Source organism: Boleophthalmus pectinirostris, unplaced genomic scaffold (assembly GCF_026225935.1).
Source record: "Boleophthalmus pectinirostris isolate CB_2022bp ecotype Guang Dong unplaced genomic scaffold, ASM2622593v1 HiC_scaffold_824, whole genome shotgun sequence".
In the NCBI taxonomy this organism is placed as follows: Eukaryota; Metazoa; Chordata; class Actinopteri; order Gobiiformes; family Gobiidae; genus Boleophthalmus; species Boleophthalmus pectinirostris.
The window spans coordinates 1-25,000 of record NW_026571522.1 but is presented as its reverse complement, the minus strand read 5'-3'; the positions used below and the strand labels follow the sequence as shown (position 1 = coordinate 25,000).

The following is a 25,000-nucleotide window of genomic DNA, read 5'->3' as shown; positions in this document are numbered from 1 at the left end:
TCATTGTCATTACCTGGCTGTGGTTCAAAGTCCTTCAGGTTCACTTCGTACTCATCTTCAGTGATATACTGATGCCGTCCCATCATCACAATGGCAAACTTAAACTGGAAAATAAATAAATAAAATAAAATAAGGAAATCAAATTTTAATGTACAGACAATAAGTTACACTGTAAATAGATATTGTATTACAATGTACCTTCTCAAATTCTTTCTCCTGGATGTCTAGCATGGTCTGGATCCTCCTCATCACCTCTCGGAAGGGTTCTCCCTGAAAAGCAACGTTTTTATTTCATTTTTTTTTAAAGGACCAAACTTTGGGAAAAGTAGGATATAAACACATTTTTGTCCGTTAATTGTGATGAAAAGTATGCACTGGTTAATGTGATCCTCCTCCTGTGTGTGCTGCCATGTGTGCTCAAGAGTCTGTGTCTCCTTCCTCTTGGCTGTACATCACGTCTCCTTCCCCGTGTGTGTGTGAAAGGACAGTTGCCGTTTAGATTTTGACTCATGTTTTGTTTTCATGCTGAAGCATTGTTCTCATTAAACGGGTCGTTCTGAGTCAGTGAAAGCAACACTGTGGCTAGACCTGCCATTTAAGGGCAGAGCTCCACTGTGAATGATCCCGTCACATTAGGATTGACAGGATGAGCAGCTCCTGCCCTTGTTGAGGAAAAAATGAAGATAGGCCTAGATTTTGAATAAACTACAGTTTATTTTAACACCCTATATGTAGGTTTAATAAAAACCTCCAAAATTAATCAATGTTTTATTTTACTCAATCATAGGCCTATGTCAAGCTACATGTTTTTGAGATGTTTTTGTACCATTTATAAAGTCTTTATGAAAGTAAAACTATAAAGTGGTTTAAAAAAGGACCCGAGGTAGACAAAGCAGCCCTCAGGTAGAGCTAATTGACACAATAAATAGAAATAAATAAACCTGCAAAACACGTGGGTTATTATAAAGTGTGTTAACACCTCATTCAACGTTTCAAGAATCCAGTGTGTCAAAACAGACAACATGATGCATTATAATTCTTATTGTGATATATATACACATTTTATTTTAAATAAAAGTATTCCCACTTGAATTTAATTTATTTAAAAGCAAGGGGAAATTGAATATTTTGTAAACAAACCTGTCGGATCTTTAGCAAGAAGGGGATCCCAAAGGTGCCAAAGACTTCTTTGTGGAAGTGAGCAACAGGAATGAGCATTTCAGTGTCCTTGTCCAAGTCCACCTGATCCAAGGGAATTTCCTATAGGAGACAAGAACACAAAAATGTACGTAATAACGTTGATTTCATGTGGGACATTGCAAAAACAAACATCTGCAAGGACAGAGTTGCCATCTGGCTAATGTTCATATTTATGCTGCCCCCCTGTGGCTAAATCACCACATTTGCTCAGTGCAAAATGTGAGTCTGCAGCAGAAAGGGACAAAGCTGGACAAACACTATTCTTAGCCATCCAGAGCCATCCATGACATCTGTAAGCTGTGGTTAGGCTGGCCACTTGTACATGTCTGACCATTTACACTGGATCAAGTAAAAGCAGAATGAGAAAATCTGTTTTTGACGATGCTCTAATGAAGGCCACTTCTTCATTAGTTTTACTCTGTCCATCCCACACGTCATGAACAAGTTCTTGTATCATCCTCTTTATTTGGGTAAACCTTTTATATTTGTTACACATGTTGCACCAAAGTTTTATTGGTTTGAAAAGATATCAACTGAGTTGTCTGAGCAATGTTGGGCCTTAGTAGATGGATGGGAACACCAGGTGCCACAGTGGGACAGCAGGGATTCTAGTGTAAACTTACTGTGCCCTTAGGTAACACACATTGACTTGTAAATGTGGTGTGTGGTTGGCAATGGGCAGAGGGGCCTATAGAAGCAAAGCAGTCTGTGGTGTCATCTACCAAACCCGGACAGCTGTGGCTACAATAGCAGCTTACCACCTCTGAGTGTGGACAGAATGAATAATGCAGGTAAAGCTCTTCTCTTGAAAAGTGCTTTGGATTTTTCCAACACATTATTATTTTCAATATAAACTCTTATTAATCAATACAAATGATTCCGAAAACACAACTAAAATGCTAAGCTTGAAAAGACGAGATTGTAAGTGTATGTGCAACTAAAATGACATCCATCACATTTATCCTGTGTTATGCATTTCAGTTTCAATCCCCGGGACTGACCTCTATTCTGAAGGTGCGACTAGCAGCCGGAGATAAACATTCTAGAAGCTCATCCTCCTGGTGAACTCCTATGATTTTATAGCTTACTATCTCGAGCAGCCTGCAAAACAGACAAGGACAAAGACCATTTAGCTTTTAACTATACACAATTCACAAGTAGAGTGGTGTCACATAAATGGAATGATGGACTATACACTATTTGACGTCAAATTCTCAGCAACAATCATAAATAACTCCCAAATGTTACACACCTGAGCTTTTCAGAGCCCTTTTCTGAGAGCTCCACAGCTTTTTTACATTCTTCCAAAAGGTCCCGCACACAGCCATGTTTGTCAGGGTAGAGAGTGATTTCCTGCTCAAACACAAATAAGATGGTTAAGTATCAGTGTGAATTCTCCCCGGCTTTTCATAGCAAGGCATAGAACAATACCTCTTCTCTGAACTGACTGTTGAGCCATATACATTTAAAACTCCTCCTGTTCTCAAAGTCTGTAATCTTCATCTTCAACTGTAAAAACAAAAGTTAACATAAGCACCAGAGTGTGTTTTATACTTGTATTTCAGGAATGAAGCATGATTCTTTCACACCTGCTGGTAGTAGAGTTTCTTGGGCTGCCGGGGTTTGAAGAATTGCAGCAGATCCCGTAACGTTCCCTCATAGTTGTGTCTGAGAGGGTTCCCTGGCCCGTCCCTGTACCTAGCCACCACACCACCAGGCAGGGGGGAGGAGGACCAAAGGGGAAAGGATGGATGACAAAATGTGAGAGGAAAAAAAATGAGAGGGTGAAGCCAGCGGAGAAAAAGGAAGAGAGCGGGAAGGGGAGGAGCCACAGGAAGACAAAAGATACAGGTGGGGGGGACAGGTTACGTAACATTTCTACTCGAATTGTCCAAAAACACACAATACTTATATCGAAACTATTGTTTAAAAGAATTCAAAGTTCAATTGCAAGTGCTGGGGAACATGTTTAAGAGCAGATGAGACAAGCGTCCTACCCCTGTGACTTGAAGAACTGCAGCAGCATGGGATCTGTATTCAACCTCTGGGCTACGGTCTTTGCAACCTAAAATCACACAACAGCATCAAAATCACTTTCTTTGTCAGGCATGACGTTAAGATTTAAATAATATACATAAACTACAAGCAACAAAATCACATTTAAATTAACAAAAAGTTGTATGGCTGGTGGTTCATAAAAGATGCAAGTTTATCCCATACCTAAAAAATGTTTTTTTATGGCATAATCCTAGAATTTAAACAACCAATACATGGGGCTCATTGGTTACGGAAAGGTATTAGGAGGATTGGTGACTTATTTGATTGGGCCGGGTAGATAGAGACATGCACATACAATAAAAGTTAAGTCTGAGTGCTGGGTCTGAAAACAAAAATTGTAAAAAAGAAAAAAAAAAAAAATTTGCATCACAGTTCTTTGGAGCTCCCCATTTTTGTATTTCAGTATTTTAGCTATTTTGATAGCACCACAATTATGTGTGCCGCTATTAAAATATTTTTTTAATATTGAGAGCTCCAAAGGTGCAAACTGTTTTGCTTTTTTTCCCCCCCTGGAGGACATGTCCTATAATGCCGTCAAAGAAAAATACGATTCAGAAGGAAGTCTTGGTCACTTTTGGAAGTATCCTCAGATGAGACTGATAAAAAGGAAAAATTAAAGCTGTCACACGAGTGGAACCATTCTCAATAAAAAGAATATTAGCAGAAATTATCTATGTATCTGACAATTTTTGACACATGCTCCGTTGAACTTTCTGAAATGGATAAATCTGTTGGGCTTCATGCAGAGCTGGTTACCATGTAACCCACCCAAGATATGTAGTTTGTGTTTGCTGGAGGAAAAGGGCCATTTGAGTTTTAGAGGGTTTAGAGCTAGACTGGTGACATGCGCCCCGCTCATTAAGACACCTACATTTAAAATGTGGAAGGTGATGAAGAGGATGACTAAGAATTTGATGTGTGAGAGGATACTGAAGAGGGTATAAACAGTGGGAGGGAAGCACCTTGTATATAAATATGTACAAATGTTGAATTTTGGCATTTTGTTTGTTTCTCTCATCTTTTATATTCTGTTTTATATGTAATGATAAATATTTTAAACTATTGAATCTAAAAAAATATTAGGTATTAAAGTATTCTTTGTACCTGAAAGTAGTTCATGCGGTTGGAAAGTGTGACCACAAAGCCAGGGTCATTGTGAATGGTCTTGTCACAGAAAATGACATCCACTCGGTGATACAGATCTCGAAAATAGTCCTTTGCAGTCGGCAGCTCACTGCTGTCATTCTCTGGGTCGTCCCTGTGTGGGCAGGAGTGCAAACACAGTTACAACAACAAGGACAAGACCGTATGAAGAACAGAGTCTGCAGGAGGCCTACTTCTGGAAGACAATGATGTCCCCATCCATGAGCTCGTCCAGGGCTTTGTCTAGAGAGACATCATAGTCCTGGATTCGCTCTGTTAGATTGGGCTTTACTTCCTGAAAACAAAGATTGAAATGCGTCAGCAAACAATGTGTTCACACAGAAGTGTGAAAGGAATGAGACAAAATACAAGATGAAATATCACTGTATCAGTGAGTATGTGATGCAAGAACAACTCACCTCATAGAGGATAAGACTAGTTTCCTGCTGAAAGCCTGCCCTTTCACACATGACCGGCAGCAGGTCTCCTACACAGGAGACAATGTGATACAATAAAAATGGTTCTCTCTTAGATCATCTATTATGCATTGTGAGAATAACTTACTTATTTTACAGGATATAGGTGTGTAGATATGTCCACAATAACTTAAGCTTCTGGTTTTGGGGTCATACATCTTCAAGAATAACATGACGTCATCTGGGGGGGAAAGAAGTCACTAATGAGTGCAATGTACAAGTTTATAAGACATTTTTATCTGGTTAATAAGAACATAAATGTTCCACCCTGTGAAACCCTTAATGCAGCATTTGGAGTGCTTCTCATTGCTCAACAGTATCTGAGTCAGTGTAATACTTACGGTCTTTATCAAACTTGGGTAATGTAGCCCCACTGGCGGCCAACTCCGGGTCCACTGTCTCCAGGAATATTGTCCAGGGATTCTCATTATCACTCAAGTCAATCATCTATAGACAGGAATAAATGTTTTTAGTTTTACATCAAGTATGTTTGAAAAGTGAACATTCGTCAGTCACTTACAGACTTGTTGCAGTCTGCCTCATAGTCAAGCATGGCAGGCCGCTTGGTCCCGTTGCTCCGAGCCTGCATTGGCCAAAGCCTCATCTGGTCTTGTGGAAAACCCTGTAATGCATTAATTGATCAACTTTTTTATTCAACGAGCTAATGACACATACTTCTGAACTAAAGAAATCAACTATAGAAATAGCACGTGTATGCACATAATTACACAGGGCAGGCAAACAGGAAAGTCCTCTCTAACATGGACACCAATTGTTTAAGTGCATTGACTCACTACTTTCTACCTTTAGCACATTATATCAAAAAGAAGCTGTTGACCTACTATATGAGATCAAGTAACACTTACCATGGTCTGGGACAAGTTTTGGACAAACTCTTGTAGAGTTGAGCTCTTGAGGACTTTGAAGACTGTGTACTTGACCTTCTCCTCGTCATACATGTCATTGCCCTGGTGGCCGCAGAACTGGTCTTCTGTCACCATCTTGAAAGTATAATGATTTTTTTTTTAAATTATAAAATCATATGTTTATGTATACCAACATGGACAGTGGTAGTTTTATCATCTGATGGTTTTTCCAGTGTCAAAACCGCACATGTGGCCATACCTGGACCTGCATATACAGGTGGGCCTCCTGACGCTCTTTCCTCTTTTGAGCCTCCACTCTCTTCTCCTCCTGAAGACGCTCTACCAACTGCTGAGGGATGTCCACATCAGTCATGGGCTGTAGAACCTCACCTGATACAGAAATGAATGAGAATTACACAACTGAACCTGAAGAACACCAGATGGAGGAGAGAGTGAAGGTCACTTACTGAGCTTGGACTCTCTGATGTAAACCAACATGTATGCATTGGTGCAATGACGCACTGAAAGGTCATCGTCATGACCACCATAGTTGTGTTCTATGGCTTCCTCCTTTGTGCACCGCGAAACCACATCGTCATCAAACTTGCACCACTGCAAAAACACAACATTGATTTAAAACAAAAAAGGCAGACTAACAAGCTTTAGAATATTGCAAATGTATTTTGATCATAAGCCTTACATTCATTTATAGAGCATGCATTGATATTAGACAATGTGAAAAAAATTCTTAGACTAACATAATTAAAAGGTGAAGTGCAATTGAAAACAATTCCAACATGAATCCCAACCAGTGTTTGTGAAAAATGTAGAATAAAAGTTGTTCTCACTATTGGTTCATTGAGACTCACTTTGCCGTCTCCTTTTGGATTAAGATAGACGACGTAGTGACCTCCATGGTTGTCGCCACTGTGCACAAGCACGGCATGTAGGATGTAGTTGGCTGGGTCCTTGGAGTCAGGCTTTTGAAGAAACTCATCTAGAGGCAACTGATCTGGAAACTCAAACCTAAAAGAGAAAATAAAACAAATTACAAAACTGCATGAGGGAAAATTTTCATTCAGAACATTCTTTCGTACTACTTTCTAAAAAAACCCCATGGGAATTGTAGGTGGTCAGTTACCCCCTGGGCCAAAAGCCATCCTCTCAGATAATACAATATTTACCTGTCATTGATCTTGATGTTTTGGTCAGTTTGTGGGTCATACATGAACCTCATCAGCTGCAGATGAAGGATCGGGGGAAAGGTAAGAAACTTCACTCCCTTTTCGGCTTCCTGTGGAGTAAACAAGCATTTGGTTCTGACATTCCATTGATATTTACTGTTCTCTCATAGATCCTGCAAATTCAGAGAAACACCCTTTGCCCCCAACTTGACAAATTTACAATCTGCATAGACTATTATTATTTCCATATTTTGGATACAGTATGGAGCTATAAAAAACAACAAAGATTTAAGTGAGCCCTGACCTGAAGTCCATGTTCCCCAGCATCATATTTATTGTCACCATCCAACTGTTCAGTCGCAACATAGTCTTTGAAGGACTCAAAAACTATAAACAAAAGCCATGTTAGAAAATGAAACAGAGATGAAATCTTCATTTCTTAAGCCATAATGCAACTTACTGTTTTTCTTTCCTTTTATGCTAAGCTGAATGTCATAGTAGTCTTCTATTCTCTCTGATCGGTAGTCTACATGTTTACACTGGATGTATGACTAAAAGAAAGACACAATACATATTTAAACAAAAAGTAGCAAACCAGTTTACAAATATACCCCACTGCTAACCATTATTCATTTCAACAAATGGGTAACTACTGTACATACCACCATCTTCCCCCTGAAGAGCTTGGGGATGGTTCCCTCAACACAAGTGCCTTTCATTTTGTTCTCCACATTATCTAGGAGCTGCAAACATATGCATACAATACATAAATTATTAAGTAGACATTCACATAACCACAAGTTTAAGAGGCGTATATGAAACTCACCACTCTGCACAGCTCCTGTACATCATGTTGCATGAAGCTATCGAGAGTTTCCCAACTTCAAAAATGAAAAAAAAAACACAAGTTGTTAATTAAATTATTCATTTACAGGTTAATGATGGAAAATAGATACACATTTTATGTATGTATATAATGTTAACTACTGCTCAAAAGAATAAATATAACTAACACAATTCTACTAGAAGCTGAACGCTCAATAGAATAATGACGACAACTGTACATGTGTACATATAATAAAAAAGGTTTTTCCTGTTTACCCAAAGGACTTTGTGAGTTTCTTGGTGCCAACAGGTTTGTCGCTATGTTGCAACTCATAGAAAACCCTCTGTAAGGCCAGGGGCACACTCTTAGACGAGTCATCGCCCTCTGTGGGCATCATGTAGACCGCCTGAGAAGAGCAGTCAAGAAGGCAAACCAGTTTCCAAGACTTTCTGCAGTAACGTGAAGATATCAAATCATGTCAGAGGTAAACAGTAACTTACCCGTCTTAGCTGATTAGTGAAAAAGAGGGTCTGTAACAGGCTATTCATGTAGCATGTAGCTCCTTGGTTTTTGAGACCGACATAGCCTGTGTGTTTCTTTGAGTCCCAACTGATAACAGAGAGAATGTATATTCATACAACTTAGTACGTATCAACTAAGGCATAGTTAAGATTAAAAAATACATACGCGACTCCGTGAGGAGCATCAGCCTGAACATAGACTTCAAACGTGACTTTGTCATCTTCAATGAAGCCTCTTTCTGGGTCAGTCACATCCTAAAATGCAAGAAAGTGCTGCTTAGCTTTATAACAGACAGGCAGAAGACAATGGCAAGCTACAGTTAAACCAGTGGAGAAAAAAAATATATATTCCCATGAGTACTTACACTCCAGGACATGAAATTTGAAAAGCCCCAATCATTCTCTTTGTGGAAGAAGAGATGACTGATTCGACGACTAAATGACTTCTCATCATCTTTGTAGTGAACAATCTTCAGCATGGCCTGAGCATGACATGACCACGACCTGAACCAAGACAATAACAATGAATACTCATTTTGACTTACAGTAGTATAATCATTACTATTATCAAAGACTGACTTTTTAGCTCTTTAACTGAGTGTATTCAGTTAAAGACTGACAAAAGAGTAATGCAAGTTCTAAAATTCTGACATATTTAACAGGATGACAACTTAATTAAAACTTACGTAGAATCAGACTCTGCATTACATTGCAGAAAAAAGCCTACACTCTTTTGGTGTGGCCTGTCAGGATAGAAGCGTGGCATCACCATTATCTTCCATGGAAGGTTTCGGACAAAACAGGATGGGCTGAGTACCGACTCGCTAAGCCGGCTAAAACGTTCCACTACAAAGCGAAAGTTGCCTCAGAGCGCCAGCTAGTGTCTGCAAAACAAAAAAGGAAATAAAAATGTCACCTAACATTGAATATAATAAATATATATATTTTTTTTTTACTTAATTCAAAAACAATTTAATCAGGGCTTCATACAATCTGACAGAGTTCTTAATGTGTCCTCACCATCCTCCATGTCCTCCTCTGTGTTATTGTGTCCATCTGCCATTGCCACATTACCATTGATCACTGGGTTGGAAGGGATTCTTGGAGGCTCATCGGTCTCCCCAGCTGTAGATAGACAAAATTGTAATCATAAATGTTATGTCTTTGATTATTTCATTTGTATATAACCTAAATCATAAGTACCACATTAATCAAATAAAAGTTTTGTCTAGGAAAGTCCAAACCCAGGAAAAAGGTGTTCAACTTTCAAAAGTATATCACAGGTAATTTCCTGTGACAATATTTCAGCTGTAGACACTTTTATTGGGCAACTGATGGAGTGTCCAGTTAAATAATTAAGTGCTTGAAATCATCACTGCAAAATATTGCAAAGTCATTTTAAAGGTGCATTATACAACTTCTGGTGGATTTTTCCTTATTCAGTTGTTTGCATTATCTATGACCGGTCAGATTTAACCTGTATCTTTGCCCGGCAGTGTTACCATCTTGTTTACATGGGAATTCAAGTGATTAATGTCATACTGTGGAACATCTGAGGCAAAACACCAACATCTCCATAGATATGACCAGATGCTGGTAGACTCTCAATCACAGTAGTTACACAATCAGCTTGTACACTCTCTACATATAAACAAATTACTATTTAATCTATGAGAGATCTAACAACCATTACCCCTAATGCAGCCTATGCTGACTGCTAAGATCACGATCTTGAGAATTCATTTCTAAACCAGCTTTGTTTTATCCTCCTGTAGCTATTGTTGTGTTTGAAAGATGTTACTGTTTTTAATAAGAAGGGATTTTGCCCTTTTGTTTTACTTCTGAACATTATGTGACAAATACATGGTAGCCAACTGAAGTCTGGTAAGTGAATTATACTACACACACTGATGGTCCATGCAAGTAAAAAGATCTACAGGAAAACAAACCCTTCTAGTGGGCACACCTGCAGGCTGGGTAACATTTTGCTTTTTTCACCTTAGAGCTGCATTACATGCTTGCATTAGTTCTTTGGCAGGTCATATATAGTAATAAAACAAGCCACTGCAGGCTTGTGCAGTTCATTGACTTTTTAAACATTACATGCGCAAATGACGCAGTGATGCTGAAGACCTTCTACACCCTCAAGATTATAATGCTAAAGATGAATGAGGCCAGTACAACTTCGATTGTTTGTTTTCACTGCAAGCTATAAAAAAAAGTGAACCAACATAAACATGGATCATTAAAAATGGCGAGCTCCATGCCGTATGCTATTCATACAATGAAGCAGCAAATCCCCGCGCTACTTCAGTGCGGGCCTGGCTGCTTCTCTGCAGCGGCAACTATCGATACATGCCAGCACTGCTGCACGGTGCACAACATCATTACAAACAGCACCACTGGCTGCAAATTTAAAAATGTTGTTTCAATACTGCAATATGTATAAGTTTAAAAGGACCAGTTTGACAGGCAAAGGGAATAGACAGGTCCACGTTAGCCGCTAGCCGAAAACACAAGACACTGCGCTTTCCAGGCCACCATTGCTAACCAACCATTAGCCAGGATGACAGATAGCTTACCGGCTAACCAGCCACTTATGCAAAGAAACCTAAAAAACTTGTTTTGTCCTAATAGGTACTGGAACATACACCTCAATTATGATGACATCATTACATCTGGAGCGAAAAATGTAGCACAATATTGAACGCAACGATATACAAGCCACCATTTTGGATCGCCACACACCCCCTCAGCGAGTTGTAGCTTATTTGCTAACTAGCATGCTACAGGCAAATAACGAAACAAAATAAACTATGATGTTAATCGTCTTGTAACTGCTAAATGGGAGATTTGCTTTACCTTCCAATAAAACTTCAAAGATGATTGAAATATGGAGGCTAAAACTTTGTCTTTTTAATTTTAACGGTTTGTTACGATTCGTTTTTCCATCCTTACAGGCCCATAATAATAATAAGCAATATTGGACTCCATGCTACAAGTAAGCGATAGATAAACCAACATTTGTTGATTAGAGTTACATCCAAATGCAAATCTAAAAACAAAAATTGACTGCAAGAGTCATCGCCCTGACTCTGAAGTGTCAACAACCCAAGGAAGATGAATTTACCTGGTGTTGTTTCCATAATTGCCATATTTACCATCTCACCAGTTGCAAACATAAGAAAGTTGGTTTTCTGGGAAACAGTCCGATGGAAAAACCATGTTATGGCTGTAACTTTTTACTTCACCTTTAAGTTCAGAATTGTCAGTTGTGATGAACAAAACTGAACTGAATTTGCATGGCTTATTGAATGTCTACTCTGTTGGATGTCGTTGTTATCGTGATCTTTTTACGTATTGTCAATAATAGTAGAAAGTACTATAAACGAACACACTGGCAAATAACGCAAAATGAGGTCAGCTCCACACAAGTATGCTGCAATGGACGCAAAATCAGCAGAAATACAGTCAGCTATCAAGGGTAGCACTGGGCCTTGTGTTTACTGTAGGTAGATCAGAAGTTAGTGATGGATCAGTAACACATTTCACAACTCTACTTTTTGTTCAAAACGTGTGCGTCCATGTCTGGGCTCACCTTCCATCTCCATATCCTCGGGCTCGCTGAGCTGCTGCTCGCCGGCTTTCTGCTGCTGCGTGTGGTGATGGTGGTTCATGTTGGCAGCGGCGGTGTCGGTGCTTATGGTGCGGGGCTCTCGGTGATCTTTGTTTCCTTCGGTGTTGTCCGAAGTCGGCTCGGCCGTGGACCGGGTTTTTGGCTGCTGCTGGTGAGGTGTGGTAGGATGCGGAGGTGGGGTAGTCAGGTCGAGCCTTGGCGGCCGGGCCTGCTCTGCTGCGCCCTCGGCCTTGTCCGCTGTCAGCGCCGGGGAGTGAGGAGGGGAGGTCGGCGGGGGAGCGGGTAAAGAAACGCGGACGTATTTGCTCGCTATTCGCCCAATCTCGGCGCCTTTGGTGGGTGCAAAGTGCTGTCTGACGGCGATATGGTACTGTCGTTGAACCACAGAGGTTGGCCCGCTGAAATAAGCTAAATCAGTCAGGCTTTACCCCGGGAAATGTGGGGCAACGAGATAACTTTAAAACACGACCTGCAATTGGATGAGCAAATACCCTGTTTATAGCATACGTTAAGCTACCTGACACTAGGCAGCCAGTTAGTGATATTGGTACAACAACAATCAAAACAATGGCTCATTTGCTATTGATATTTAACAACTTTGCCTGCAATATGCCCAGTCCGTACGTTCCTCCAATTGTCCCTCGTCTGGGGCAGAGCGCAGGAAAAAGCTATCCATTCAATCCAGTTTCCAATACGGAAAAACACAAATGTTAATGTTGAAGTTCGCGGCCTGAATTTAAACAAATCCCCAACGCGTCCTAACACAGTAAACAACCAAATGCTGCACCTTGTTGCATTTCTAGCGGATCTGTTATTTCTTAGGAGTATTGTGCCCGGTCATACAGCGTTAGCATAAGCCGTGCAGCTCTCAGCCCGCTCCTCCCGTGGTTTGTGATGTGTTGAGTCTCAAGTAAATCTCAAAATGGCGGTCGCGCTCTTCTCTGAAATGTCACATCCGCATGGAGCATGGTGATCCAAACACTGCCCATCCCCGACTAGGCTCATTTTCACTGCGATAATGTGCATATGATTGTCTACTGTCAACTTCTGCATGGTATACACTCATAATAATGTTTTGTAAAGGAGACCCGATCCCCCAGACTGTTTTGAAAAGCAAATTTAAATGTAGTAAGCGGGGGGAAAATAAGGGACACACAGTCATAGGCTGCAGTATAATTATATATTTTTATATCAAAAGTTTAAAAAAAATAACACGCACACACAAAATATTTGATAGAGATAGGGCCCCACCATTCGGGCAACTAGCATAACATGACTTTGCCCTTTTTGTTGGATTCTTGCCCTTTTTTTGTTGTATTCACATACAACTCTTATAATCAAAAGAAAAAAAAAAAAGCATGCAATAATTAAGCATCAGGTATGTTTACATTACATCAGTATTATTTAGTGTGTGAAGAGGAGGCTGAGAAAGCGTGAGTGAGAAAACCTCCGCTTTGGGGCAATGATGTCAAGAATGACTAAATAGCACCGCCTAGTGTACATATTGCTTCTTCCCCCTTTTTTCTCCTTTTCCATCTCGCCAAACATCTCACATTCATCGCAAATAATTAAACAGATTAGTTGAAAAAAATAGTGACAATGGCTTAACCAAATGTGGTCAGTATTAGTTTGTACTTGCATTGTATTTTGTAAGTAAGATTGGACTTATTTGTGCATATTATGTCCTACTGCTGCACTACACTACTGCAAACACTGTGTAAAACAGAATTTTCACGGGGTTCTTTTGTATAGATTGTGTATCAGACAGGCCTTTAGCGCTCGGCCCGCCCCGTGCTGCTCTGAGCCAATGCTATGAGCGTGTGTCGGGACACGGGGTGGGCTTTCCGGGCTTTCGCGCATAACAGGCTACTGTGGATTGTATATATCTCGACGTCGACAACTAAGAAAACAGTTAGCTAAGCTTATCCTCGGAGAGGACATAAGTCCGTAGCACATTTCGTTTGTTCTGCGAAGTAGTTGCAATCATTGCAACCTGTGTTATATTTTTCACACGTTATATTTTCTTAACAGTATACTGTTGCGTCGTCGAATAATTTCATTAAATGGAGGAGAAGAAGGAAGAGGGGGACTCGGAGATACAGGAACACGGACCTGAACACTGGTTCTCAAAATGGGAGCGGCAGTGTTTGGCCGAAGCCGAGCAGAGGGAGCCCAGGGAGGAAGAGGCCGAAGAGGAGCAGGATAAACTGTGGCATCTTTTCCAGAACTCTGCCACCGCAGTAGCACAGCTCTACAAAGGTCCAAAACTTACTTTGTCTGTAATCCGGAATTCACTGTCATATGTCAGCACCACAGTCATGAGCGATTTAATGTCGCGCACATTTTGTGCATATAGCATAACGCAGATTATTTATTATTATTTTTTTTATGATTATTATTTTAATGTTTTTGGTTTTTGGACACAGGTCATGCCAGTTTCTGGCCTCACGGAACAGTTGTCTCTTAAAAATTCGCCGTAAGAGTACACTTGAATATACGCAGTCGGTTTACACGCACTGTATATTTACATTATGTCCATGTACAAGTGCGTCCTGTCACTAAAAGAAGGTTTGATGATCTTTCTGTCTATTTCGGTCGCTAAAACTTCAGCTAGATGGTAGCTAGCTAACAGCGAATAGCATTTAAAGCTGATTGGTGTACTTTATGCACAGGAGTTTGAAATTATGTCGATTTTATGATAATGACTCTGTTTTACTTTTACCTTGTATGTCATTTCTACGGTCTATAAGGAAACCTTATTTTAGGCCAACAATAAGCTTGCTTGCTTGACATTTTGAAGTTAAGACAGCAGCTGCGATGAAAACTGGTCGGAAAAGCTACCGTAGCTACAAAATGGAGAAAATATCAACAATCGTAACTACGCGACACTTTCACACGAACTAACTTAATGTTTTGTCACAGTGGCACGAAATCTTTCTTATTTGCTGTAATATTCATAAAACATTGTTGAGTACGTTCAACTTTGTATCTACCAGCTGATTGAACAGATTACGAGGAACTGCTAAGACCAGCATAAAAATACAAAATGGCGAGGACCTCATGTTTTATTAAGTATTATTTATTATATGTCTTCGTCTTATTGTGTCCTTTGTTGCTATCAGCCAACACATTTATTCTGCCTAAAAACTCGTTTGGCACAGCTGTGCAACTTGACTGCTGAGAGGACATTAAATTGGAGTGGAGTTGTTTGTTTTCAGTCTATATTCTACTCCTCCATAACATTACCACTATTTCAAAAATGTTTTCATATGTAATAAGTGTTTACTTCTTCTTCCACAGATAGAGTTTGTCATCAACAAGGCTTGTCACTGTGGGTGCCATTTCAGAATGCAGCAACAGCTGTTACAAATCTCTATAAAGGTAAATCTGACACGGACATGTCACTTGCTACTGTATTGTCTTTTGTACAATACTTAACAAATGAGCAAGCTATATAGTTTTCCCTCAGTATTTATTGTCTGTAGGTTATATTTTATTTACACTAGTAGAGTACTTTTTTCATGTACTGAATCTTTTCATGGCCTTTTCTAAAATATGCTTTTGTTATTTATCACCCTTAAAGAGAGTATAGAGGCTCATCAAAGGAGTTTTGATCGTGGCATTCAAACAGGTCATCAGCGTCGAAATAAGGCAAGTTTTTATACTTCAATTTGTCACAAGAGAAAATGTTATTTACAATTACTTCACTATTTCAGGACATGTTGGCTTGGGTGAAAAAGCGCAGAAGAACCATCCGCAGAGAGGATCTTATTAGCTTTTTGTGTGGCAAAGCACCACCCCACAGGGGTGGTAGGACCAGCACACGTCTGACTGTGGTAGCTCCAAGTCGTGCCAATTCACCAGCAGAGACCGGCTCCTCTGTGGAAGCAGATCTTCAACCTTTCAGGGAAGCCATTGCCCTGCATGGTAAGGTTATTTGACCCATTTTTAATTCAATTCACAGTGAAGTAATATGAGTCAGTCTTGTACAGCGTAGTTTTGTAAAGGGATACAATACCCCCTGTTATTTAACTGGTGGTTTAACACAGTCCCTGACAAAAGTCTTGTCGCTTATCCATTTTGTAGAAACAAAAGCTTATAACCTGACTTTAAATTAATCGATTGGTTTTAGAAATGTCTCATATGAAAGCTAAAACCCTCCCAAATTATGTTCAATATACTAAAATAAATTTGCTTCACTGAAGAAAGATTGATCATTTAATAAACACAGAAAGGTCAGATTTTAGCAAGACAAAAGTTTTGTCGCCTACAGAAAATTGAACAAATAATTTACTTCAAATACAAAAATATGTTGCATAACGTCAGTGAATTAAGTAGTGGTGCTGTGAGATCCATATTTAATATCTTGTATGACTTCCATGAGCTTGAAGGACGCATCCATGCGGTTCGACAATGATTCATACAATTTGTTGATGAAGTCATCAGGAATAGCAAAGAAAGCAGTCTTACATGCCTCCCAGAGTTCATCAAGATTCTTTGGTTTTGCCTTCCATGCTTCCTCTTTCATTCTACCCCAGACATGCTCAATGATGTTCATGTCTGGTGACTGGGCTGGCCAGTCCTGGAGCACCTTGATCTTCTTCACCTTGAGAAACTTTGATGTAGAGATAGAAGTATGCGATGGAGTACCATCCTGCTGCAAAATTTGACCCCTTTTATGGTTGGGAATGTAAGAGGTAGCGAATACTTCTTGATATTTTAGGCTATTGACATTGCCTCCCACCCTGCAAATGTCTTGCACACCCCCATACTGGATGGAACCCCAGACCATGATTTTTCCGCCACCAAACTTAACTGTTTTCTGGGTGAATCTTGGATCCATGCGGCTCCAGTAGGTCTCCTGCAATATTTGCGGTGGCTGTGATGTAATTGAGCCGAGGATTCATCTGAGAAATCCACCTTCTGCCACTTTTCCAGTGTCCATCCTTTTAGCAGGCTGTGGGCCTTGGCAAATGCCACACGTTTTTTTAATTGCCTTTTGTTTAGTGCTGGTTTCTGTGCACTGGTTCGACCATGGAGGCCATTTCGAGACAGAATTCTACAACTGTTCTGGTTGACACAGGGACTTGAGGTGACCAGGCCTGGTGGAGCTTTGCTGCAGTGGAAAAGGGGCTGGCCTTGGATTTTCCAATCAACAGATGGTCCTCCCGAGCAGTTGTCTTGCGGGGTCTGCCGGGCCTGGGCTTGTCAAAAACATCTCCAGTCATTTCAGATCTTTTTGTTATTCTTTGTACTTGACGCTGAGACACATTGAAGGTGTCACCACCTCAGCAGTGGATCTGGTCTTCAGCCTCTTGATAATTAATCGCTTTGGTCTCAGGGTGGATCTTAGGTATGTTGTCAGAGGTCAAGTTGCAATTGATATGAAGGTCTGGTGTGCTGGGGTTCTTTTTATACACACCCACTAATTGACTGATCAGTAACTGATGACAGGTGAGGCTGTAATCTAGGATTGGGTGCATCATATGACAAGGCGACAAGACTTTTGTCTTGCCAAAATCTGACCTTTCTGTGTTCATTAAATGATAAATCTTTCTTCAGTGAAGCAAATTTATTTTAGTATATTGAGCATAATTTGGGAGGGTTTTAGCTTTCATATGAGACATTTCTAAAACCAATCGATTAATTTAAAGTCAGGTTATAAGCTTTTGTTTCTACAAAATGGATAAGCGACAAGACTTTTGTCAGGGACTGTAGTTTGTCTGCTGATTTGTAGAGGCATTTACTGCTTTTTGTATGTGACAACACGCTTGTCTGTCTGTGATTATACTTGGCCACGTGTGGCTCAAAGATAAGGTCATGTTGTGCTTGAATGTTGGCCAATGACAAGAAAGTTCCTTACTGGGCTAGCTACTCCCTTGTTTGTGTGTTAGAAGAGATATGCTGCTTTCATATGGTGTTGAATGAATTGTAAATATGATTTTCCCAGTGGAAGTGTCACATAAACATCACACCAAGCCTTTTTCTCAGGCCAGTGAAATGAGGAATTCTGAAACCAGCATCACAGGGATCCGAGGAATGAAGTCAGAGATGTTTGAATGGCATCAAAATGAAGTTCACAAAAATTGATGGACTGTAAGATATTTTGTACCAAGTGAATATTAAGATGTTTATGTTCAAAACATAAACTAAACATTGAGTGTTCTCAGCATCCAACCAAAATCACCCAATGCTTGAACCAACAGTTGTGTGAATGACGCATGTTCATCGGGTATCGGTTCAAGTGGACATTTAAAAAAATGTCCATAGACGATAATAACTGTGACATTGCATATGACTTCTTGGTAGTGTTGTGATTCTGATTGAGAACTTTTTAAAAGTTGCTGAGGGTACAGCTCTGGTGAGGAGGAGTAATGTTAGGTATTCGGTGGTGTGAATTACAGTGGTGTGTCCCAGTCTGAGGTCATCTGTGTCCTTTGTAGTAATTAATCACTGTAGGTTTTGAAACCCCTTTTTGTATTAAGATAGACCCATGTTGTACAGTAGCTTATATGTCACTGTGAATGTTAATTGCTAATGATTTATCGGTGGACCTAATATCGTCTTTTACTGCAAACGGGTCAGTTTTATATTCCATTCTACAAATGGTTGGACTCTCATCCAGCAGTTCAAGGTATTTACTATTGTGTGTTCTGTTTCTATGTTTTCAGGTCTAAGTGGGGCAATGGCCAGTATTAGTGTGCGCTCTGGTGCCCCAGGGTCTCCGACACACATCAGTGGCAGCAGCAGTAATGGGGCAGGAGCCGGAGCAGGTGGAGGGGGGTCGTCCGGCACAGTGTGTCGCTCCAGGCGTAATGGCCTCCAGGATGTGGACCTGAATACTTTCATCTCTGAGGAGATGGCACTTCATCTGGACTCTTCCTCTGCTGGAGGAACCAGGAAACGAAATTCCAACCAATGTAGTGATGTCATTACAGACTCCCCAACACATAAACGTAATCGGATGATCTGATGTGCATTCTGCCTTTGTGAAACAGGAGTGCGTGACTTGTGAACTCACAGCCGCTTGGATTCTCTGCTGCGCACAAGAATATATCGGCTGAAGTCCGTTTGCTTTTCAGATATTGGCTGTTGTTTCATCTCCTTGTCGTGTTTCTCTGTGGTATTACTAGGAAAAGGCAGGCAATGAGAACCATCAGTGTGCAAACAGCTGCTTGGAAATGGCACACACACATCTCAGGAAAGGACTGGGAGGTGCAGAGTCCTTCTAAAATGATTTATTGAAGATTTGGAGATTGTTTTGTGGTACTTGAACATCCTACTGTTCTACTACAAGATTGTGAAACTGAAGGCAGTATGGCAGGGTAGCATACTATATCTAAAGCTTTTTATCAGTACTCTTTGAACAGTCTGTGGCTGGTAAGGAGCGTCAAACGCAAGTACCACTCAACAACTCTTCTCCCAAATCTTAGTGAGTCACTTAAAAGGTGTTCTGATGCACTGTGTTGCTCTGAAAGTGAACACGACTTGATCTCCTGCAAATGCGCCCTTTCCGAATTGTGTCATCCATTCTCACCCACTACCTTAAAATGGAAGTGAGAGCCGTAATCAACAGTGATTTGAAATGAGTCTGGGGCATAACTTGTCAATCTACTTGAGAATGTTGTTTTTCTGTTACATTGGTTCTGGGTATGATTTGAAAGTTTTCTTCTTTTAACTTGTTTCGGTTGAGCCAAGCTTTGTATTTTGCACCTGCCAGTGTTGAATTCGCTTTGATGCCACTGTTTGCAGTAGTGCTTGCCATGTTTATTCTTTATTAAAATGTATTCAGGATAATCAAAAGGAAATATGCTTTTAGTTAAGTACATTTACAAACTATGATGGCCTGTTTTGCCTTTGTCTTACCCTCAAAGCTGCTGAATTAAGTGACTGGGATTATGAGTTGCAATAAGGATTTCTGCACTTTGTTTTGACCTCTTTAATTCATGCAATTTAATCAGCTCTTCCATTCTCAGTTGTAGCCATGTCGAGCTTAAGCACCCCAAAACCTTTTTTAGATTCAGATGGCTTTTGAAAGGAATTTATTTGTAACAAACACCAACATCAAAATGGTCTCTTTCTTTAAGCTAGATTCAAGATGATTGCGGAGTTTAAAATGGAATTTGGAGATATTTTTCACAAAGCTTTGAAAGCTTAAAAAAAATCACTTTTTGTTGTGGATATGTCAGTCATACATGTACAAGTCCAAACTTATTTGTTCCTTAATTTTTATGAAACATCATGTTCTTCACCTTCAACTTGCCATCAAACCAAGCTGAATTAAAACTTTAATTACATTTAAGTCTCACATTTTAGTTACAAGTTAATTTATGTTGCAGATTTATACATTTGCGAGACAACCAACTTTATTATTTTTCTTTTTTTTATATATACACACAATGAATAGTTCAGTGCTTGGATACACGTTCATGTGTAGGGCTGCAGTTAACAATTGAATGTTTACCTATCTTCAGTAGGTGTTATAAATGCATAAATCAAAACTGAACACTACGGATTATAACTATTTTGTTTTTCCAGCAAAACAATTCTGAGTACATATCGATGTGTCATAGGAAAAAACCATGATACCTCTATGTTGTTGAGTTATTGCAGCCCGACAAGTAAAGTTATCTAAATATATTTTTTAAAAAAAAGCAACTTAATTTAGCAATTGTATCATTTACAGAATGTTAAGTACTAACAGATTGCACTATAATTTTTTTTATTTCAGTTCAGGGGTCTTCCTAAAATCACCTGTCCCCATCTTTTTCAACCAAGAATTACTTGATTAATTTTGGTTTCTGTACATTAGGGTTTTAATTTTGCATTTAATTCACAGAACTATAAAGTTGACATTAGTTAATCAAAACAATCACCTACCCCGTCTCTTTAGACCACTATTTGACTTTGACCTGCAAGGTTCTCCTCTTTCTCTGAATGGTTGAGTTCAGCTTGTGTTTTGCCATTTGCTAGCCTTAATCTCAGAAGGCTATCACTTTTCTTGGATATGTTGAATTAGTAAATAGTTAATCTAATAAATTAACATAAAACTGTTGAAATATGTGGTTCACATTGTTAAATAAATTATCAGACAATTTGACAAGCACTGATTGGACAGTTATTGACTGATTGACTTAGTTTGTATTCCAAAATGTTCAGCTGCTTTCTTACTGGTATTTACGATCACATCACATTTTAACCACAAGATGGAGCCATATCAGCAGAATGTGCAGATTAAAAACCCAATAACACTGGCAGGATCTGATTATGCATTATGGTAAGTCCTCAATATATGACAGCTCATGTTCAGTTCTGATTTTTAAAACGAATACAGCCACATGTTAAAGCCACTACCTTCAAATTTAATGAATCAAGCTATACAATGATGACAATGAGGGTTCTGTTTATTTCACATTTCTAGCACATTTAACAAAACAATGCACTATCAATGTGACACACTGCATGGAGCGACGCAGTAGTGAAAGATGAGCAAGATAATAAATAAGAAAACAAGCCTATTTATAATGTTTGGTCCATTATCAAATTACAAGATGCTCTTAGCTGGATATCCTTCAATAGTAAGCTTTTCAGCTGATACCTTATGAGTTCGTCGGTCGATATTTTTGTACCTCCTGTTAACTTTACGCTGTGGAGCTCTATGGTTTGAGGAGGATGTGCACAAGTGTCACTCAGATCTGACTGAGAGGCAGAAACTTCTGGTAATAACTCTTAGTCACATCGATCATCAAGTCCTGCGTACACTCTGGTAATTCCCCTGAAAACAAACCTGAGAAAACAAACAGGACAGAAATAACATAAGTGTAACTAGAATTAAAGGTCCTATATTACGCAAAAGTGACTCTTGTGAGCTTTAAGACATGTTAAAATATTGTTACCTCATCAAAAACATAACTGGAGTTGTGTTTTGTTTCATTCATGCATGTTTGAGTAACCCTTTAATGGTAATCTACCTACAACTGAAAAGCTCAAAATGCATGTATGAATAAAACAAAACATAACTCCAGGTATGTTTTGAAACAACTTTAACAGTGTAATGTGGGTCCTTTAATCAATTTATGCAACATAGTAATGTCTGTGTTTGACTGACCAGGACATCCAGAGAAGACAGTGAATGGGGGAACCACGGTCTCTGGTGGTAGTACAGTATTGTCTAAAATCTTGCAACAATCTTTGAGCACACAGCGACGACCCTGCATCCAAGACAAAGACAAGTATATTTATTAGAACAGCTGAAGGATGAATTGCAATCGAATTGAATAAGAAAATGTAACCCTGTAGTTTAGAACTGTACCAGCATATTCTTAAATGTGATTCTTGTATTAGTTTGCCAGTTCTTACACTACCATTCAAACATCTGGACACACCATCTGAAAGTTTTTCTTTATTTTTATTATTTTCTACATTTTGTAAGCATATAGAAGAAATCAAATATGAAGCAAGTTACATGGAATTATGCAGTAAAGAGAAAAGTTAAACAACTCTACTAGATATATTTCAACAAAGCAAGCGAGTTATTTGACTTTTTTTCTTTGCTACATGATTCCATATATCTTACGTCAGATGTCGTCTGTATGTGTGTAAATGGAGAAAGTAGTAAAAATATTGAAAAATAAAGACTGAATGTGGTGGTGTGTCCGTTTTTTGTAAATTGTTCTGGATGATGTGTTTAAAAGGTGAAGTTGGAACAGAATCCTATTACTGAAATATAAATCACAAATCTTATCTCAATCGCTTTCCCAAACCCAACTTTCCCAAATCTTGCAGCTCTATTGATTAATAATCTAATCATAAACAACAAAAATATGTTCTTTTTGTCAGTTATAAAAACCTGGATATAATTGCCAAGAGTCAGTTTTCTATTCACGTCCAGTGTGGATCTGATGAGCATGTGACTTTACTTTACCACTCAAAGCAAAGTAAAAAGTTCAACTCACTATAACACAGTTCTTTCCAATGTGAACATATGACCCAATCTGTGCTGCATTCACCACACAGTCTTCTTCAATAAAGACATGGTCCCCAATGTGCAGGGGAAAGAATGCCACCCTAGAGGCAAACACAAACAAATACATATATACTGTAAATGGTTTTGAAGATGATTATGAAATGTATTGCTATCTATTGCAAATTACTTAAATATTGTACTTGTGAGCTTTAAGCCATGTTGAAATGTTACCTCCTCAAAAATGTACCTGGAGTTGTGTTTTGTTTCATTCACACATGTTTGAATAAACCTTTAATATTAGTCTGTTTACATCCCCAAAGACCTAAATGCTCTGCTCCACCTTGTGACGTCATGAAGCAGTAAGTTTTCATGTTAACAGCTCCTTTTACATTTTGTTCAGTAGAGATTGTCAATTCCTGGGCTGAATTTGTCCATCTGATTCTAGTGAAGGTGTACGGAGTTTAAAAACACAGTGGAGCCCTTCCTGTATTACCACATGACATCACAAGGTGTAAAGAAGAATTCAGCCTAAATTAGAATGTGTGTGCGTGTGTTACAAGAAGTGTGAATGAAAAAAAAACGCAATTCGAGATATGTTTTTGATGAGGAAACAACATTATAACATCAGAAAATAGTTTAATAAGATCCCATAATTATAATAGACGTACCCTTTGCTGAATTTTTTAAAAGGTGGTCGTATCACGCTTCTGCTTTTCACAACACAGTGTCTGCCGACCCGGACGTTTGCAAGATCGCCTCTGATAATGCAGTCATTCATAACAATTGCCTGAAAGATTATTAAATAAAGTTGTCAGAGTAATGCAATAAAAGTGGACGTACCATCTCCAGCAAAGGATCCTTACTTTCCCGTTAAGGACGATGTTTTGACTGCCACATAGCACCGACTGTCTGCTCACTTTATTGCCAGAAGCCTTAAAAGAAATAAAAGAAAAGTTAAGTTAATATTTTCTGCTGATTTTACTGCACAAAAGAAAACAGTGAACTAGAAAGCAACGCCCAAAGCTAAGCAGCTAACGTTAGCATTAAAAGCTACTAGTCGGTGTCTAAACTTATTACCGTTTCGATGTATTCCGCTTTATTGTACAGTATTTCGGACAACTCCATGACCCAAAATTTGTGAATACGTCTGTGTAATTGGAATATTGCACGGATTATTTGCTATTTATTTATATTAGTCTATCCTGCTCCTCTCCTTCTCTCAGATCTAGGTTTTTCGGTCTAGGCTAAACTAATCGATCAACGATCACATGCGTGCCAAACTAATTTAATAATGATTAGTGCTCGTTAACATTTAACATATCAGTCTGGGTTGTTGTTTACATTATCTGCTTTGGAATTAATTTAGAGAAGTTTGCATTTGGAGCCTAACGTTATACATTTTCAATATGTTTACATTAATTATACATGGAAATGGGATGGAAACTAAGATGGAACACTTAATTGCTTTAAAGTAGTAGAGCAAATTCTATCCTTCGGGTAAAGTGAATTTTATAGAACAAAGAACTGTTAATAATACACTTAAAACATTATTCAAGATATTGTTTTGTTTCACGGTGCAGATGATCGATTACTCTGGCCTCAGGAGAACATAACGTGACAAAGTTTATTTTCTTTCTGTGGCTTACTCTTTTAAATGGCCTTCAAATTTACAAATAAAAAGGGCATATATTACAGTAGAAAAGTTAAACACAATTTCGACCAATGTATATAAAAAAAAGTAAACAACTTTAGTAGGCATGCGCAGATCGTGTCCTGGCCAGACCTCGGGTTCTTGTTCGCGCTGCATGCTGGGAGCAGTCACTGTAGACAGTCCATCATGGCGGCCCGTGTCCTGATGCAGTGTGTCCGCTCTGTTGCCCGGCCTTCACTGAGGCTGTGCTCGGCTAATCTGACGGTCAGAGGCGCTGCGGTCTCCAGCGCAGTGTCCCACCGGAGCCTGTGTTTCTCCGGGGACAGTCGCAGGACGCGGTGGCTGGAGCAGAGCCGGGTGAGTGCGGCTAACATTGAGCAGCTTTGGCCTGGCGCTGGTGCCTGTGACCTAGCGACGTCTTTCAAAACTATCAGGCCATCCGTGCCCGGCACACTCCACAACACCGTGCACC

The 25,000-nt window shown here is 39.4% G+C and overlaps 3 protein-coding genes across 3 annotated transcripts; 1 reads left to right on the top strand and 2 right to left on the bottom strand.

The window, feature by feature from the left end:
* Window positions 1-3: 3 nt before the first annotated feature.
* usp7 (ubiquitin specific peptidase 7 (herpes virus-associated)) lies at window positions 4-12,326 on the bottom strand (the record flags this gene model as incomplete). Its single annotated transcript, XM_055166523.1, is given in 31 exon segments — window positions 4-104; window positions 199-270; window positions 1,141-1,260; window positions 2,202-2,301; window positions 2,453-2,553; window positions 2,632-2,709; window positions 2,790-2,898; window positions 3,198-3,265; window positions 4,363-4,516; window positions 4,596-4,696; window positions 4,821-4,888; window positions 4,966-5,058; window positions 5,219-5,324; window positions 5,398-5,499; window positions 5,744-5,878; window positions 6,003-6,133; window positions 6,211-6,355; window positions 6,592-6,769; window positions 6,928-7,037; window positions 7,232-7,314; window positions 7,388-7,478; window positions 7,590-7,670; window positions 7,754-7,808; window positions 8,029-8,159; window positions 8,254-8,362; window positions 8,441-8,529; window positions 8,640-8,778; window positions 8,961-9,135; window positions 9,138-9,158; window positions 9,295-9,399; window positions 11,873-12,326. Coding segments are annotated over 31 exon segments (3,230 nt in total), but the record flags the coding sequence as incomplete, so codon positions are not given.
* Window positions 12,327-13,766: 1,440 nt separating this feature from the next.
* On the top strand, window positions 13,767-21,014 carry hapstr1a (HUWE1 associated protein modifying stress responses a). The gene is made up of 5 exons (XM_020919907.2): window positions 13,767-14,170; window positions 15,212-15,292; window positions 15,495-15,562; window positions 15,628-15,838; window positions 18,583-21,014. The coding sequence occupies exons 1-5, from the start codon at window positions 13,975-13,977 to the stop codon at window positions 18,882-18,884; spliced, it is 858 nt and encodes a 285-aa protein (XP_020775566.1). The 5' UTR covers window positions 13,767-13,974; the 3' UTR covers window positions 18,885-21,014.
* Window positions 21,015-21,297: 283 nt separating this feature from the next.
* dctn5 (dynactin 5) lies at window positions 21,298-24,138 on the bottom strand. Its single transcript, XM_020919908.2, has 6 exons — window positions 23,955-24,138; window positions 23,741-23,809; window positions 23,546-23,664; window positions 22,867-22,978; window positions 22,020-22,122; window positions 21,298-21,698 (listed from the first exon to the last, which is right to left on the bottom strand). The coding sequence occupies exons 1-6, from the start codon at window positions 24,000-24,002 to the stop codon at window positions 21,601-21,603; spliced, it is 549 nt and encodes a 182-aa protein (XP_020775567.1). The 5' UTR covers window positions 24,003-24,138; the 3' UTR covers window positions 21,298-21,600.
* Window positions 24,139-25,000: the final 862 nt, after the last annotated feature.

Excerpts from the sequence above, each read along its gene's own strand:
- hapstr1a (XM_020919907.2), top strand. The coding sequence starts at position 13,975 with ATGGAGGAGAAGAAGGAAGAGGGGGACTCGGAGATACAGGAACACGGA. Across the intron at positions 15,563-15,627 it reads GTCATCAGCGTCGAAATAAG|GACATGTTGGCTTGGGTGAA; the intron begins GCAAGTTTTTAT and ends TCACTATTTCAG. Across the intron at positions 15,839-18,582 it reads GGAAGCCATTGCCCTGCATG|GTCTAAGTGGGGCAATGGCC; the intron begins GTAAGGTTATTT and ends CTATGTTTTCAG.
- dctn5 (XM_020919908.2), bottom strand. The coding sequence starts at position 24,002 with ATGGAGTTGTCCGAAATACTGTACAATAAAGCGGAATACATCGAAACG. Across the intron at positions 23,665-23,740 it reads ACATCGTCCTTAACGGGAAA|GCAATTGTTATGAATGACTG; the intron begins GTAAGGATCCTT and ends ATAATCTTTCAG. Across the intron at positions 21,699-22,019 it reads TGTCTTCTCTGGATGTCCTG|GTTTGTTTTCAGGGGAATTA; the intron begins GTCAGTCAAACA and ends TTGTTTTCTCAG.